The 19245-nt window shown below is 37.5% G+C and overlaps 1 protein-coding gene across 2 annotated transcripts in view; it reads left to right on the forward strand.

Annotated features, from left to right (window-relative positions):
- LOC102687027 (matrix metalloproteinase-16) overlaps nt 1-14018 on the forward strand; it is a 55183-nt gene extending 41165 nt beyond the window's left edge. For both annotated transcript variants that reach the window (XM_015354534.2, XM_006634287.3), the window contains 4 exons: nt 5019-5157; nt 7974-8124; nt 8462-8577; nt 9819-14018. In XM_015354534.2, the coding sequence (XP_015210020.1) occupies nt 5019-5157; nt 7974-8124; nt 8462-8577; nt 9819-10153 (741 nt within the window). In that variant the 3' untranslated portion in view covers nt 10154-14018. The remainder of the gene's footprint in view (nt 1-5018; nt 5158-7973; nt 8125-8461; nt 8578-9818) is intronic.
- The last annotated feature ends 5227 nt before the right edge of the window (nt 14019-19245 follow it).

Below are 19245 nucleotides of genomic sequence, written 5' to 3' on the forward strand. Positions count from 1 at the left end.
AGTGGCAGTTTTGTACATTTTTGACAAAGATAGAAAGAAGTCTTTCTCCTTACCTATGTTTTCCTAATCAGTTGAGCACACCAAAGGCAAACCTTCAAAAGGTGTTCAGTAATATCAACAGTGCAGCTTTGTCTGTAGTTATATTGTGCATCATTGCGCTTCCCTTTACAGACGATTTGATGTTTGTTAAAATATAATTCGTCATTTAACACATTTGAATTATATACATACCTCTGAATATATAATTTAACCATAGAAAGAAAACTGCTCAATCTGAAGTCTGTCTACTCTGTTTGAAATTGTCCCCATCTGGGGCTCTAGCATTAGACTGAAAGGAAATGGAGACTGTAAGTGCATACAAAGGTCAATTGAAATGAGGACCTATGAAATAACCTAAGAGATTAAAAGGGTAGAAAATGGAACAGACCTCTATTGGTTTGTTACATAAACAGTGTCTGACATCTTTTCAGTTTGAAGGAGGACTTTTCTTCAAAGTGCTAACATTTAATTTAATTGAGGCCACATTGTAATGAAAGTTAAAAGGATTAAAAGGAAAAGAAACACTGAGCTAGAGGCTTAATTAAAAAAACACTTTGCTTTTACTACAGCCAAGCCTTTTTAACAGATTAAATTGTAACATTTAGTTAGATTAATGGATTAATACACAATAAAGTAAAGACTTAGACCCCTTTATTGCCTCAAACAAAACAGATTTCAAAAATTCCTCTGGTGGCAGCCTTCTTCATTCAGATTCAGTGGCAGATTCAGTGACTTTCCTTTCCATATATTTCACACATGCATCCCATGAAGTGAAAAATTTCATAAATAAACCTTTGATTCTTAGTTAGGAATGTTCACTTATTAAAGGCAAAAGGCCGTTTGACTTGTCAACATCCACTGCAAGGGGCTATGTTCTAAAAAGAAAGACAGCCTTTCATTTGATATACAGTGTTACCATATAGTACATTTCAGCTGGTTTATCTGGTTCATACAGTGTGTACCATTACAGATCTTCAGATTTTATATATATATAGTATTATTGTACAACATGTTTTATTACAAAGCAAGAGGTAGGAATGTATCAATGGATTAAATCAAGTATTTCCATTCATATCCAGGAATTTATACTGCCATAGTGGGACTGAAAGACATACCAATGTACTGTAGTTGCAAAAGAATGAAAGATTCCTTAGAAAAGGGGAATTTACATTCAATACAGAGTGAATGGTTCCCTGAGTAGGATGCTGATGACATAAGCGATGATGAAAAACCTTATACTTGGAATGCTTTATAATTTAGGTTTTGTATACAACGTGCGTCACCAGAAAAGTGTATTGTTGCAAACATTTCTTTTTCTTGGAAGGTAGTAATTAATAATTTGCCAGACACCTTTGTTTTACGCCTTTCATTTGTTGGAGCAGGAAACACTGTGTTTTGAACTCATGCAAGTAGATGGCTTGTCATGGCAGCCAGATTTAAAACCCATAGAAACCACTTTCCTTCCTAATCCTGAGGACAGACTTAGTGCAGACAATGTGAATTCTGAGTGTTGCTGCTGTGTGAGAAGAAAGTCTGGAAAGCTGAAGCTGCAACAGCAGTAGTAACAGCTTGTGCACAAAATGTATGCAATACCACGTTATAGTTATCACCAAGTTTAATTAAACCTGTCTGTAATGAATGCAGATGGTCAAGTATAAGTACTGTATATGCAATTTTTGGTTTAATCCAAAAGAGAGTAGATAATACAGCTGTTGCACAGTATGTACTGAGGAGGTGAGGGATTACTCAGGCAGTCTGAATAGCATGCAGATTTTATTTTTGGAGATGCAATGGATTTAATGTTAATGATCCTTAATGGTGAAGGCTTTGTGAACATGGTTTATCCCTTTACTAAGGCCTCAAATGCCAACAAAGGTTTCCTTTTCATTTTTTAAATGGTTTAATTACTCAGATATAAAATATTGTGATTGTATGATTGGGTTGTTTTCCGGGGGTTTTCAGTAACTGCATCGTTTCATGTTCGCTGCAGCTCTTCGTGCCCCTATCAGTGCCTCTTCTTCCTCTCTCAACACAAGTTTGATGTTTAGATGGTTTGTCACTCAATTCCTAGTTGTTATCACTCATTTCTATTTTCAGCAGCATAACCTGGCAAAGTGTTTTAGTTTCCCCCTGGGCTTTTTCCTTTATGCATGTGTTATTTTAATTGTGAGCACCAAGTAAAGTCACTCACATATCTTTTCACAAGCAAGCTGTTCTCATCTCACAGTTACAGTGTGCATGTTCTCAGAGGTTCCCCATGGGACTGATTGTGACACTTTGGTAAGCACAAGCCCAAGGTCTTACAGCCCTGTACAAAGTTAGCACATTTAAACCATTTCAATACATTGGCTTTCACAAATCCAGGTGCAAATACTGTACTGATTGAAATAGTGTATCCATTCTGTTCTAAACTCACAGAAGAGTCACAAAAGAACAATATACCTAATTTCTGTTGAGTATTTTAGTACATTCAATCTTCTTACAGTGTTGAAAATAAACATGAACACTTCAGTATACTAATGTGTATAGTAACCACTGAAGACTTGCCATTGACAGCTACATAATAATTTAGCAGAAAGAGTCTTTGTAGAAATGTCTTCATTTTTCCATTTGTATTTCCACAGCTTATGGAATTATTTCTATTCATACATTACAGTTTCAATTTTGAGCATAAATGTTTTTAGTAATGTAATAAAATGTAATAAAATATAGTACACATTCTGTTTTTTGCTTTTAAATGACTGACATACAGTACAGTATATACGCAAAAGCACCTGAAACCCTGTTTCTGTCTACTCAACAGAGAGGTTGAGATACTATTTTCATAAAAGAAGATTTCAGATCCTGAGACCTGCTGATTTTTTAAATTATTCTCCTATCCTTCTCTGCTAGTGCCACTTAAGAGGTTGAACAAGTAATTTGTCAGTCACTTAGTTTTGCTTTGTACATTATTTCTGTTAAATATTGCTATTGTGTTGCTTTTTCTTTTTTGATGCTTACAAAATCTGTAAAGACAGAGGACTGAATACTATTAGAACAGCTAGCCAAATCCACCTATTTTATAGATGTTCTGAACAAAAGTTTGAAGGTTTGTCTTGACTCCAGAAAAAAAGCTGAACTCAGCTGATTAGTTATAACTTTTAACATCTGGTTGTTTAAAAGCAAAAGCAGCTTTTAAAATGGGTTTCTAAGAAGTGCAATAGGAATGTGTTACATGGGGTTGCATTTTTATCTCTATATACGGTATGTGTTGTTTTCCACCTTTTTTGTGAGTTACTGTACAAGGGACTGAAAACATAATGCTGGCCTTAAATGAGACTCATTGCTACTTATCTCTAAGGAATATCTTCAGAAACTGTAAAGTAATCCAGTATGAAAAACAAATAAGACCAAATAAGAAAATGCAATTTTAAAACAAAACATTATTTGGAGGTACTGTAAAACAAGGAACAGAATAAAAAGCCTGAACATTGATATCACTAACAATTAAAATTCTAACTTAGCTTAGTTTTGTAGAAAGTTTAAGAAATTAGTTTGAGTTTGAGGGAGACATTGTTTCTAATAAAAGACAATTCCCTAAATGCAGTTAGCACAGTGGTCAGATGGTGTAGGCCAGGTGACACAGGCAGGGGAAATGCATGGCATGTAGAGGACACCTTTCTTGGATTCCTGTATTTTCTCTCCAACAGAAACATTACAAAAAAGTGAAAACTAAAGTTTTAGTCCAATTAAGTGGCAAGTGTTCTGTTCTGAGCTGTTTGGTTGGGTTTCTGTGTGTTAGCAGTGGATGGCGTGTATTTGTAATTTGAAGCATATTTATTTCATTTTTATACCATAAGGAATTAGTATGACCTCAAATTTCATATAATAATCTGTTTTCGGTTAGTTTGCAGGCTGTCCAAAGAAAAAAGAAACTAATGGCTGTCAGTGTAGTGCTAGGCTTTAGCATCTGGCTTCTGGAAGTGACATGAGAGTGGGAGCTCCTCTACAAAAATCTGCAAAAGTGATGACTTTTCAATATACTGTACTACAATCTTACTGTTACTACGTGAAGTGAGTGTGCAATATCTATAAAGAGGGTGGAGTGACTCTTTCTGATCCAGAATGATTTTTGCAGCTGGATTTCACATTTCCTGTGAGTCTTGGCAGGAATTTGATATCTTGAGCTGGGCTGGAAAAATGACACGCCTTAGTCTTTAATGTCCACGTTTTTTCTTTGTTGGCTTTGTTGGCTCTTGAAGTACATCACATATTTAACCAGTTTCCTCCATCATCTCCCTTTGCTCTTCCACTTGCATGGGAGAGAGTGTTATGGGGAGTTTTCTACTTTAGTTTCCAGCCTTGGCTTGGATTTGGATTTGCTTTAAAGTTCTCTGGAGAAAAGACTGCTATTTATTTTGTATCAAGTCAAAGCACCACCCATCCAGAGGCAGCTGTGAATTATTTAGTGAGGTTTGCATGCAAAGCACAGCTCAGCCAGGGCACTCCGTTTTCCTCAAGGCCCAGTAAATCTCCTGGGTTATGCAAAAGGCTCTGTACTCAGCGAGACTAACTGAATGTCTGTGACAGACTCCTTGCTGTTGAACACCCAGACAAGAAAGGAGTGTTTCTGGTGATTTTATTCCTGAAAGTGGCATAGCACTGTTATTTCCCCTATTTTTTTTCTAGAGAAACTTTCTTTTCTAGCCTGCATTGATGATGCCATATCATCATTGGGTAGTCACATAGAGACAATAGCAAAGAGAAAGCCTGCTTCAAGTAATGTATATTGACGTTAAAGGCAGTTCTAAATCCATTTCTGAACAGGAATGTGTTCCTATGTAAAGAGAAGTCACCAATGTCTAATTCATTCCATGATCTGTTTTTTGGTGTACTGCATGTCACTCTTTAAAGTACTGCAGGGATGAGATCTTGATGTTTTTTGAGAAGGATGGTGTCTTGGAACAGTATTTGAATAGCGGTTTCTGTTTTGTTTTTAGGATCAGTGGTTCTGGAGAGTGAGGGACAATGCTGTGATGCCTGGCTACCCCATGCAAATTGCCTACTTCTGGAGGGGTTTGCCTCCTAAGATTGACGCAGTGTATGAAAACAGCGAGGGAAAGTTTGTGTTCTTCAAAGGTAAGAGCAAGTATGCAAACCTATCATGTTTTTCAAGGCAATACTTTGAAGATTCTCATTTTGAGAACATCAAGAGAAGAATTAAAATATTAATATGACAACTAGTAATAACCATGTTATTTTAGCTTTAATCAAGTGATTGGGGTTACTGTAGAGATTCTTAACATTATAGACTGGCTTTACTTCTGAATAACTGAGATTTTATTAACCAAATCCACTAGAATATAATCCATACATTTACAATCTACAGTAAAGATTGTAATAATAATCCATACATACAATTTACACTAAGTATTAAGATGTCAAGGCTGGAGTACTGAAATCTGTTGATTTCAAATGTAAATAGATGGCATTACTTTGTGGTGTTACCGGATTATTATTACTGAGCTACGTCATTCACACTTATCAGCATTCAAGTTATTGACAAACCATTTTAAGAGCAGATTCCTCACACGTATTTGTATATATTTGTACATTCATGCTAATAAAAACCTACTGTATACATTTACTGCACACCTTTCTTTCCTACTTCAAGCATTTAGGCGAAGTGTTTACTTCAAGCATTTACTCAGAGGAGTAAAGTTCAGCATCAGACTCTAAGAGGCATCTTTCCCCATTATTTCTGACTCTGAAATCCTTGTGCTTGTTCAGTTACCCCTGTAGGCTCACTTTCTTTGTATTTTAAGTAACAGGATTTATCTTCAGTAGACTATAACAATGATTAATGTCAAAGGCTAATCTGGGACCTGTTGTCTAGCCGGATCAAATATGGCTGTTAATCTCTATAAAAATGGTTCCTATGGTCAATATTAGTGAGTATATGAGGAGAATAAGTGGTTTATGTGTGGGAGAAAAATCCTAACTTTAATTTCACCATAATCCAGCATAGATCAAAATACCTTTTAATAACATGCCTAAATCCATTGCTTTGCTACTCTTGGACCTGCATCTTTTAAAATCACGCAGTCACAGCAAAATGAGTGTGAACGTCCCCTTATGGAGTTAGAATTTTTTTTTTAATAATTCTTGAATTCAAATATTTTAATGTTTTAGATCTGCAAAGTATTATTTATTTATGATTCCAACTGTTAGGTGAACATACTTCTTAAATATATTTATACTCTGAAAAAGTAAATAAATGCAATATACTATACAGTAGTTTCTTGAGAAAAATATATGCACACTTCTCTAAAATAATGGTCATACTGTAGATTATATACCAGACACATTCCTTGAAATCTCACTAAAGTAGGCTAGGTGGAATTTTAGGATTAATAAAGAAAGGGGCATAAATTGAACCCTAATGTGATGTAGAGTTCCATTTTATTTTTTATAATCACTTTCATTGTTTGCCAGTTTATTAGAAAGTTATCTTCCCAACTGGGCCAGTTCTATTTAAACAGCTGTTCTTCAAGGCCTGCCCAGACAGTGTGTGCAGTTCTCCTGGTTGTGTGAGGACTTTCTGGCTGTTTTTTGGGATATCTCTCCAGTGTTATATTAAATCTATGTTGGAAAAAAATCCACAGACAGGAGTAACCTAGTTTTCTTTTCTTCTCTGAAAATAAGGGTCTGTTTCTTAATCCTTTTGATGAGTACGTTTTCAGAAGTGCTTCAGTGTTTTGTTTCTCCTCTACTTCCAACATGAATATAAGCATGGCCTACTTTTAGAAAAACAGAAATGGGGTTTTGCAGAAAAATGTGATTAAAAAGCTAGAAACCATGCTCAATAAAACCTGAAAGTTTGTTATGACTTATGTTGCTAAAGATGTACTGTAATAATAAGATCTCTTGGACAGAATCTTGCTGACCAGATGTGCAGGGTGAGCACTAGCTGAGCACACCACATGATATTATGGAGTTCCTCGCCGCCCACCTGGCCTCACATAGTAGTTACAGTATTTACAGTGAAAATATACATAAACTGGTTCAAAAATGATCCTCAGGAATGCTCCAAACATTTGTCTGGATAAAGGTGATGCTGTCTACCCTTTACTTTAGAGGGTTTCATGCCTCCTGAGGATCTGGGGACTCCTAGGAACACAAAATATCAAAGCTGTCTCTTAGTCGAATGTGAAAGCTTTCCTGCACTTTCACTTTGCTTTGTTCAGCAGATCACAGAAGCTTAAGAGGTTTTTTGGTTTAGGAGAACTTGTATACAGTCCCCTATACTTTCACCAGCAATGTCTTGCCTGTTTAAAAATGTACCAAATGGGGAAGCATTTCCTTCGTTGCTAGAATTAGAAGTTTACCATTTACTGATTTGTGAACATTTCTGTTGTTCTCTATAACCGCATGACCACATAAGGATAAAACACCTTTTTTATTGTTTTTTACTCTCAAAGTAGGCTACTAGAATTCCCCAGATATCCAGATATGGGCTGTGAAAATAATTTTACCTTATTAGTTCACTTTATAGAACCAAACTCGTCAAAAAATACTGTAATTGTACTGAGGAAGCTTCAGCATGATATGGAATAATTCCATTCTACAGTACACTCTGAAAGTCTGAAATGTTAGCGTCTCATCTGCTATTAGAAAAATATTATCAATAACTATTGTATTTCTTATTATTTCGCACACAAGTCTGGCACAGATCTTGCTCAAATTGTTGTTACTCAGTTAGGAACTCTAGCAACTCCAGGGAATTTACAGTACTGTGTATTTTGACAACAGAAATATCAATATGTCAATTTTGTAACAAACTACATTCTTATATAATGTTCACTGTACTGACTCTTGATGGGTCATTATGATTATATGATGTATAAATCAGATATTATTATGAATATTTATAATCATGATTCACACTCTTTTAGGTAACAAATTCTGGGTGTTTAAGGATACAACTCTTCAGCCCACTTACCCTCAAGATTTGTCAAAGTTTGGAAAGGGAATGCCAAGCCAGGGTATAGAGACCGCTGTCTGGTGGGAGGATGTGGCCAAGACCTATTTCTTCAAAGGTGACAGGTCTGTATTGAAATCTCACAAAAAAACAGTCTTTCTAGGGTTTCCTGTCAAACTATAGGTTAGGGCACTTTTTATGTGTTCCTTGAAAATATGGATGGTGTGTTTTTGTGCTACTGCACCATGGAAAAATCCTGCAATTAGAAAAGTGGGACACAATGGAGAATACCAGTTTTAGAAAAAAATGTTTGACCTCACAGATATCAGTGACTTGTGTTACTGAGCTTGGGGCCTAAATGACTTGAGAGATGAAGCTGGAACAGCTGAGGCAGTTTAATCTTACTGTTAACTGGGGACTGCAATGGGGTGTTAACGTGTTGCTGCTCGTTGTGCTGTACAGGTACTGGAGGTACAATGAAGATATGAGAGCGATGGACCCTGGCTACCCAAAGCCCATCACTGTGTGGAAAGGAATCCCAGACTCTCCTCAGGGTGCTTTTGTCGATAAAGTTAATGGTACGATTTGCTGTCCTTTGTAGGATGTAGCTCATTGGTAGAAGTAAGGGATCAGGTAGAATAAAGAATGAAGATTATAATAATTATAATGATAATAATAAGATTAGAATGAAGATTCTAGGTCATACCAGGGACATCTGATGCTAATTTTAATTTTTCATTTGTTATGTATTTTGTTTTGTTATTGTTTTGTTTTGTTTATTAAATTACATTGGAAACCCAGTCAGGATTATTTGGATTTAAGTAATCTGGAAGGCTACACAATTACACAGTTACACAATCTACACAATTCAAATTTTACAGTGAAAATTTCTACAGACAATTAGGCCTCTGACATTAACCCAGTAGAGAGTTATATTGCAGATATTCTGTGATTCATGAGGAAAGTAAGGGTAGTGAATAGAGAAACATTCAACAGTAAGAGCTTGGACTGAGGAAGTACAGTACAGTGTGCTGGTATAAATCTGGAAGACAGTCTCCTAGGTCTATGAGTGCCTGTGAGGTCTGTGAGTGCCTATAGCTAGACACAGGCTAAAATGCTGGGACAGGACATTCTGAGAGGCAACATTCACAAGCACAGCAGGACCTCTAGACTGACAGGAAGGAAGCTGGCACCATATGTTCTACTATCACTGCCAGTTTTTCCAATGGTGCACAGACATTCATCTAAGCTTGAAGGGTGTCTCAATTTCTTTAAGAAATAATTTGGACAGTGACACCTGAAAGAGTTACTAGCATAAACTGACATTTTCAAAATTGTAGTAGACTAAATTGCCTTATATTGTCTGCAATTAATGTAAATTACATTACATGACCTCTTTTTTCTGCATGCTATCGGATTCATAGCGTTCATAGGATACATGTCTTACTTATGTTGACAGAAATGCTGGTGAATTCTTCTGTTTATAAGATAGTTGCTATAATATTTTATAATTATTTTATATGACTTTCCAGCCCTATCCCAGTTTACCTTAGCCACTACCACAGCTCTTTCTTTTTCAAGAGATTTCACATGACTTTTAAGCTTTATTTTCACTTGTGCCATACAATGAATTCTAAGAAAATGCTACATTGTGGATGATGTCCGTAAATGAATATATAAATACGTACACTTTATTGAGTTAACAAAAGAAGGAAAACAATATTGTGTATATTGTGTAAATGTTGTGTCTATTAATATTAAAATAGAATGACCAGACATTCAACTAACTGCATTTTGTCTCCATCCTTTACTAATCCAGGGTTCACATACTTCTATAAAGGAAAAGAGTACTGGAAATTCAACAACCAAAATCTCCGCGTGGAGCCAGGCTATCCCAGATCCATTCTCAAGGACTTTATGGGCTGCGACGACTCAGCAGAGAGGGAGACAGAGCAGCACCACCCGCAGGACGATGTGGACATTGTCATCAAGCTGGATAACACAGCCAGCACTGTGAAGGCCATTGCTATTGTCATACCTTGCATACTGGCCCTGTGTCTGCTGGTGCTGGTCTACACCATCTTTCAGTTTAAAAGGAAAGGCACTCCCCGCCACATACTGTACTGCAAACGCTCAATGCAGGAGTGGGTGTGACTGACGGCGGGTTTCCATGGCAGTGGAGTATCTTGAAACATAACCTGCGAACTACAGCACTGCCCACACCTAGTGGCGGAGCAGGAATTTGCCTTTCCTGACGGGGGCTGATGTATTATTCCCCCCATCTGCTATGTGCATCTCTACAGGGAAGGTTTTCAGGTTGGACTCTTCCATGATGCACAGTTTCCTCCGTCACATCAGATCTTTCTTTGGCAAAACCATTTACTATCTAGGTCTTACTCCCTCTGCACGCTCAAAGCCCTAGTAAACTTGCTGGAGTTAACAAGTTAACAAATTTTTATTTTATCTTTTGATTTTCTAAATAATTTATTTCTATGGACGTTTTCTATACCCTTTTAAACATCTTACTTCTGAAGAGGAAAACACCCAGACCAAAAAAAAGCTTTCTCTCCAAAGAGGATCGCTTTCTTCTTTTTTTTTTCTCTCTCTCTCCACTGCTCTTGATCCTTCGCAACGAGTAGGAGTTGGGAACTTTGACTGTTGTGGCAGTCTGTCTCAAAACAGGGGCCAAAATCCTTTGCAATATTTTTAACCGCCTTAATTATACTTCTTGTTTTCTTGTGTTTTGTATACTGCTTTGTTTGTTCATTCGAAGAGCTGATGGTCCAAATTCATAGCCATGTTCTTTCTTTACTGTTTGCTCGCTCCATAGGCATTGGTTTACAAATTGCCAAAGCCCAGGCATCATGGTCTGCCTGCCATGAAAAAGGGAAAATCAGCCTGTTATTTAAAATGAAGTGTATCCATGAAGAAGGAAATTAAATCTGTTCACATTGCAAAGAAGCCATTAAGTTGAGTATTGTGTTATTGGAACTCTTTCTGTCTTTGTTGAAGGAATATGGAAGGTCTAAGACAGGTTAATGTCTTTAACAAGTCTTGTCTTTGAATTTCTGCCCAGTTAAAACAGTTAAGCAAGTTATTCAAGTTTGCTTGAAATGGACATCCTTTGTGGCATTCTAAGAGCTGGGCTATTAGAAAGTTTTCAAGGCTTTCTTTTTTAAGGTCAATCCTGACCACAGGCCTCTAGCATGTTTCAGCTTCTCTCTGCCAGAATCCAAATTGTGTTGGTTCAGCCAGTCTCATTCAGTCTCTGGGTCTTAGCCTTTTTTTTCATGCTTAAGTGCATGAAAGCTTCACATGTAGCTTGGACTGACCTCTTATAAAATGTAAAAAGAAAGTGAAAAAGGAATACCGCGTGGAATGATCATAACTCATTTTAAACAGGTTGCAGGTGTTGCTAAATGTTTATTCCATTCATCTGGACTATTGTTCTGCCTTGTGGCATGCAGCTTGTAGTCGTGCCTACAGCATCTGCAAAGACTCAGTGTCCAAACTGTTCTGTACTCCTTATTTTTGCTTCTTCATGATTTCTTTTCTTAGTAGAAACAAAATTGAAAAAACAAATATCAAGGTTTACGTGATACATTGTGTAAGTCTTTGATTATAGCAAAGGGAATCTTGTTTCTTTCAGTTTGGTCACTGTAATCTTAAAAATGCAACTTAACAACTTATTTCATTGCTGTGTGACAGGCAACGTCCGAATGTCTGTCTGTTTTTCAAAGGTATGGGGGACTTGGGGATTTATGGGGACTAAATGTAAGATTCAGAACTGACCCTACAATGGAAAGTTCTAAGAAAATAAATAAATTGATCCATACATGAATGAAATGCCTTGAACCTCTTTGCTTGTTGTACTGTATAACAGATAATGCTGAGTATTGATGACGTCAAAGACATTTAAAAGATTTAAGAAGGTTTTTCTGATGCATTCAGTATTCTTTATGCTTGCTTTTTGGCTTTGTAGAAGCTAGAAATCTAAACCATTCCTGGTTTTCTTGAGAGACTATTGCCTAAGCAGCATGCACATCAACTTTTGTAAAGATTATAGTAGTCTTTTAGCTCCACAGAATACAAGTTTACAGACATCTCCTTTTTAAGTGCAGTCACTTTTCACAGATTGGTAATATTTCATTTGAAATTTTCTAAGATAATTCACGTGAATTTTTCCATGAGTTGTTCAGATATTTTTTATACTTACCTGTAACTTTGTTTCAGGGTATAAGAATTGGGTGGTACAGTGGCTGGCATGGCTGCCTTGCAGCACAGGGGTCCTGGGTTCAATTCCAGACCAGGGGTCCTGTCTGTATGGTGTTTGTGTGGGTTTCCGCTGGGTGTTCTGGTTCCTCCCACAGTCAAAACACATAGTGGTAGGTTAATTGACTTCTGGGAAAATAAGCATCTAGGTGTGTATGTTTGTGTCTGTGTGTGCCCTGTAATGGACTGGTGTCCTGTCCAAGTTGTATCTGGCTTTGCAGCTGCTGATTGACCTGAAGTGGTTAGAAAACTGATGGATGTTATTAGGAATTTGTTACTTTGTTATTTGTTGATACATTACTTACTTTATCCTCTACAGTTGCATTCAAACCTAGAAGATTAAATAAGGGACAGATTTTTTTAAAATAATTATTTTGTCTGTGGTGATGACATGTCTACATCACGTGATGTCTGACATGTATAGGAACAGTTACGTGGCACATTTTATAATCCAGTGCAGTCAGAGAGCTAGAAAATATCTAGCAACCTAATATTCTTATTTATTCACCAAAAGCTTTTATTAAAATTTGTGGTATGAATGAAGAATTCAAATAAGAGACAAGGCAATGTGAGAGGATTGTAAAGTGATATAAAATGTAACCCGAAATGGCCAGATTCTTTACAAAGTGGGCAAAAATGAACCGTATACTTTGAATGGGAATTACTTTTCTGAAGGTTAGTCCTAGGTACTTAATTTCAGCATTATTCAAATCTATATTTTGAATGTTAGTCCAGAAAATAAGCAATGTAAATACATTTGCTAAAAAAGATATATCCTGCATTGATGTTGATAATAACCAATCTGATGTCTTTTGACAGAGCATAAAATATTTGATAAATCCAGTATGTAAGACTATATTTGTATTTTTCATTTAAGACTCAGACTGCAGGTCATTCACTGAACAAACTGACCTAACAACTAACAAATGCAAAACCAAAATTTTCTCTCAAGGCTGTGATTATTTATACAATTCAGGTGCTCTGTGGTACTGTAGGTAGTAGGCTCTACTTTTCCTCTGAAAATTAGGGTAATTTAAATGAATGCATGCTCATATGGTATATTGCTTCTAGGAATATTTGCAGTGTCCAGAGATGCCTCATGTTAGGTGTTGAAGTAGTGGTGCTAAAAATACACTTGACAGATATGAATAAGGGTATTCATTTGGTGCGTTCCTTTTGTTTTTCCCCTTTTGTTTTTCCCCTTGATTCAGACTCACTGACTACATTGAAACGCACACTAGAAGAGGTAAATATGTTTCCACTCTGCACAAAAAGTTACAGCGCAATGCTAAATTGTTGTGCAAAAGATAATAGATCTTTTTAATGGGTCTGAACCACTGAACAGCTGCTGCGTCAGTTTTTATAGGACTAGAAAAGGCCAGAGAGACAACAAGAGTGAGCTGATACAGTTACCTTTCACATCGCCGAAAATGTCAATTTCATGGCTTTGTAATTAGGGATACTCTCTGTCTCTCTGTGTGGCATAACATCACGATCCTGAATTCTCAATCACCCCCTGCCTCATAGCAAGTATTGACTCAAGGGTTATGCAGTGATCAGTATGTGTTTCTTATTTTATATTTATTTCACCTTTTGGGTGGGAAAGGCAATTCATATTGTCTCTGTCTTAATACAGGGGAGGGAAGAATGTTTTTTGTACTATTTTTCATTGTATGTACTCATCATCTCTGTTTCATTGTGTTGTATTTAAGGAAAATCATCCTGTCAATAAATGGATCTACACATATTTCAGGTTTCTTTGTTTTGTTCATTTAGGGTATTAACATGCAAAGACATGTTTGCAGTTATTTACAGGAGGACATATACAGTAATTTCCCAGTATTGCTTTGTTTCATATGGAAATATTACCATCCGATATCTGATATGATTATTTCCTAAATTGTATATTTAATGATATGCCTTCTGCGTATATTGAATATGTATTCATTTTAGAATATTTTAGTTATTCTGTTAAGTGAATTACTGTAGTTCATTTGACTCACAGGAGACCAAAGCATGTGACTGTAGATCTGTGTATGTGTATACCCCTTCTACCACAGCATATGTCATTCATTTCACAATTTCATATGAGGTTATGCTACAGTACCTATAGAAAATCGACTCTCTCGTGATTTCAGGAGAATTTCAAAAGTTCCTGTACTGTAGAATTTCAAAGCAAAGACTCAACCATGAGCACCAAGGAGCTTACAAAAGAACTCCAGGGACAAAGTTGTGGAAAGGCACAGATCTGAGAATGGGTATGAGAAAATTTTAAAGGCCTTAAATACAGTATCCCTTGGAGCACAGTCAAAACAATTATTAAGAAGTGGTCTCCTGCCTAGATCAGGCTATTTTTCCAAACTTGATGACCAGGCAAGGAGACTGATCAGAGAGGCTACCAAGTGGCTAATGGCAATTTTGACAGTGCTAGAGGATTTGTGCCCATAACTGGTCAAAGTGTGAATGTGACAACAATATCGTAAGCACTCCACAGATCTAGCCTGTATAGCACATTGGTATATCACCAAAATAACACCATCCCTACTATGAAGCATGCTTGTGGCACCATTTTATTATGAGGATTGGCCAGGACTGGGGCATTTGTCAGGATAAAACTAATCAAAATATGGAAAAGTCCTTAAAGAAAACCTAAAGCTGAAACTTGAAAAGACGTTCACCTTTCAGCATGACAACGATCTGAATTACACAGTCAAAGCAATACTAGAGTATCTAAGAAACAAAAAGATAAATGTCCTTGAATAGTCCAGTCAGAGCCCCAAACTAAATCCAATCAAACAATTGTGGCATGATTTAAAGATCGCTTTCCGTCAATGTTCTATAGTAACTATCTGCAAATGTCTCTGCAAATTCCAGCACATCCAGAATTTTCACCTTCTCTTTTCTGTTGCTACTCCACTATTCCAATATTTCCACTGGATCCCTGTAACTGTTCTCACTGTTGCCGTGCCACTCAATGTATCTTCAGTCTTTTATCTCTACCTATGCCTCTCCTCACCCTTCTTATTCCTCCACTTCTGTGCCCACTCTCCATTTCTCCTACATGTATATCTATTTCCCACCTGCCCAAAGCTCACTTTGTTAGCTGTGAACTACATCCTGTAATAACTCTTCATCATCCCATCACTTTCAATAATCACTTATCCACATCCATGGAGCCTACAGCATATCTACACTGGTCCATCACAGGGCACACACAGACACACACATGCACACTTACTCACACTAGAGTCATTTTTTCAGAAGTCAACTAACCTACCAGCATGTCCTTGGATTGTCGGAGGAAACCAGAACACCCGGTTGAAACCCACCTAAACACGGGGAGAACATACAAACTCCTGCAGGTAGCACCCCAGGTCCAGAATTACCAGGGCCTCAGTCCTGCGCCACCATACACAATTCTCTTGAGCTTGATTTGACTCAAGGAACAAAAGGAAGCGATGTCAGCTACACACCTTGAAGTAAATCTTGTTTCCAGACACATTAGATCTTAGGGTGGCACTGGGAGATGAAACCTACCTAAATTGCACAGCTGTTTCTCTAAAATTGCTGCCATTAATCATGATACTGAGTACAACTTTCATTGCCTACAGCTCTGTTTTTACTCTTCTTACTAACAATCTGGTTGTTCAGTCCACATTCCTCATTTCAGGGCTCTGGCTAGAGCCATAACGTGACAGCAACAGAGAGAGATTGCTCTTTTTCTTATGAAAGAGTCACGTCACGAACCAGTTGTCTATTTTGTATCCCTGAATCTCAATATAAAGTGTTATATGCCTTTAAATGTGTGATCTATCTATTAACAGAAAATTCACATCTTTAATCTAATTTTAAGCATATACAGTAGGTCCAGGTTAACCTGTTTTGGAAGGAGGGAAACAATTTCAGACTGCAATTAATGGAGTTTTAAACAGAAATTCTGGAGGACAATCGTACCCAGTTCTCCCAACCTGCCATACTATAAATATCATACTTCCTGGCTTCTTTACAACCATAATTTTCTTTAATACCTCTCAACAATACTTTTTCACTCTGTTGAATGCATGATATAGTAAGCATGCAATTAATGAATTAATATCAGTCAAAGGAAGAAATTAGAGCAGATCAGTGATGTGTGCTATTCTTGTATTGTAAGTTCTAAACATTTGCAAGGGTTTGCTGCGAATAGCCAAATTCAAATCTAACAAAGTCCACACCTATACCATCACCTTATGTAATACAGTATTGTAATGCTCGCACATGAGTAAGTGCAGTTTCAAGCTCCTGCAACACCATGGCCGTTTGTCAACAGCCAAACCAATCTTCCAATCAGCCTGGGCCCTTGGCAACATGGTTGGGCAGGCTATCAGTGCAATCGGCATGTAATTAATAGCACTTACCTTGTTTCTAGAAAGGCATTTATTCTAACTTCAGTGGCATTGCAGTGCTCAGTCTTAGCAAGTGCTTCCTAGACTTGGAGCTTCTCTACTGTATTGAATTTTCCCTGGTTCTTACTCTTGTTAGTTCCCCCGACTACACTTCTTGGATCTTCCTAATGCTTTGGTGTGTATTACCAAGTATGACCCAGGTAGCCTGTGTCGAAAACTCTTCAGTGATACGACCTCTTGCCTGCTTGACTATCCATTCGGATCTTCCCCTGGTGCTTATGTTTATTCCACAACAGGTGCTATCTCTGTAGTGCTATGTCTACAGATGCTATATCTTTTATGTGACATTATCAGAGAAAAAAAACTGGACCTGTGCTTAACTGAAACCTGACACACACAAAACGATGGATTGCTGTTTAACCAACTAGTCCCTCCTGGGTATGGTTTGTTTGACCTTCCGCGTCTCTCTAACAGAGGCGGGGCATCATTGTTATTTACACAGTTTATAGACCACCAAAATCCAGCAAAGTCTTCTTAGGTGAATCTGCTGATTTACTCTCATTTTTATGCCTTAAGCTTAAAAGGATCCTTATTCTAGGGGACTTTAATATACACATTTACTCAAGGTATTCCAGTCTGGCTAAAGACTTTCTTTCTCTATTGGGATGTTTTCATCTTTGTTTGTACCAATACACATAAAAAAGGACACACCCTAGACTTAATCATTGCAAATGACTCTTTTGTCTCCCACTGCTCTTCCCTTGATCTAGACCTCTCTGACCACTTAGCTATTCTCTTCAATCTGGAATTACCTGTTTTCTAACACTTCCACCTAATGCTCTGTAAATTTCCACAACTGGCGATCAATTGATCACCCAAGGTTTGCAAATTCTGTTCTGTCCTCTTGTTTCTCTTCCTCTGACCTTCTAGAGGAAAAAATACAGTTACGTGACAGTGCTCTTTTATCTACCCTTGACACCTTTGGTCTTTTAAAAACTCGAACCATCTCCTTCTCTCGCCCTACCCCCTAGTACAATGATATCTGTGATCTATGAAGGCAGCCTCCAGCAAACTTGAGCATAGGTGGTGTTTTTCTGGCCTAAATGTACACTATCAGGCTTGGAGAGATTACTGAATATAAGGTTACAGTAGAGTCTGCTAGATCAATGTACTTCTCTCACATCATTGAAAATTGCCATAACAACCCCAGACATCTTTTCTCCACAATCAACAGCTTGCTAAAGCCAAACTGTCCCACCACATTACCTGCCTTATCGCAACTTTGCAACACATTCTTAGATTTCTTTAGCTCCAAGATCAGCAACATCTGTCATCACATTCTCTCCACTATGCATATCATTTCCATACCGCCTCCCTCCTTATCCAACTTTTTTGGTTCTCTTTTCTCCAACCTATCTCTTCTTGACCCAGCATCCCTCAATAAACTAGTTACACACATAAAACCCACCACATCTATTTTAGATCCCATTCCCATCACTTTATTTCAGTCCTCTTTCTCTTCTCTTTGTCCCATTGTTCTCGATATTATAAATGAATCCTTGAGCACTGGTGTTGTACCAACAGTCCTCAAGACTGCTGCCATTACCCCCATGCCAAAAAGCCTAACATGGCTCTCAACAATCTTAAAAATTTTCGACCCATCTCCAACTTACCCTTTCTTGCAAAAATTCTAGAACGTGCTTTCACATTTCAGTTGCATAACCACCTCATAGCAAATAACCTTTTCAAATCTGGCTTCTGTCAACTTCAGAGCACAGAAACTGTCCTGGTCAAAGTCACTAATGATCTTCTGAGAGCTTCTGATTCTGGTTATCTTTCTATTCTCATCCTTCTTGATCTAAGTGCTGCTTTTGATAATGTTGACCATGACATCTTACTTTCTCATCTTGGAGTTTTTGACACTGCTCTCAAATGGTTTTAGTCTTACCTCACTGAATGCTGTCAATTTGTCTCTCTTAATGGGTACAGGTCTGAAATTGGTCTTGTTAAGTCTGGTGTTCATCAGGGCTCAGTACTGGGCCCTTTGCTCTTCAGCATTTACATGTTTCCACTTGGTCAGCTTTTAAGATCACATGGCCTCAGCAATCATTTCTATGCTGATGATACTCAAATATACATCCTTACCAAAACTGACACTGATGTGGCTGTCTCTATAACATCTATTTTTCACCTCAGAAATATAGTTAGACTACGCCCTATGCTATCACTAACTGTGGCTGAAAAGCTGATTAAAACATTTGTGTAGCAAAAGGCACTAGAGCACTTGTTACTATACAAAAAGATCACGTTGAGATGCTGGATAGTCCTTAGGTAGGGAGCACAGAGTGATTTAGGCTTATCAGCTCCATTGGATTCATCTGACAATCCTAGTCTGTTGCACAGCTAATTTAAAAGTTGCACTTGAGAACTTTCGGCTTGGATTCTTCCCGCTCTGCTCTTCGTCCTTCCAAAACCCCATTGGCCGAATCTTGAATAAGGTAATTTGAGAATGTTTAATATACAGATGTAGAAACCCAACTGTCACGATTATAGTCCCCCCTCCTTAAGGGTGCTCCAGCCCTTTCACTT

The sequence above is a fragment of the Lepisosteus oculatus genome, chromosome 6, assembly GCF_040954835.1.
Source record: "Lepisosteus oculatus isolate fLepOcu1 chromosome 6, fLepOcu1.hap2, whole genome shotgun sequence".
In the NCBI taxonomy this organism is placed as follows: domain Eukaryota; kingdom Metazoa; phylum Chordata; class Actinopteri; order Semionotiformes; family Lepisosteidae; genus Lepisosteus; species Lepisosteus oculatus.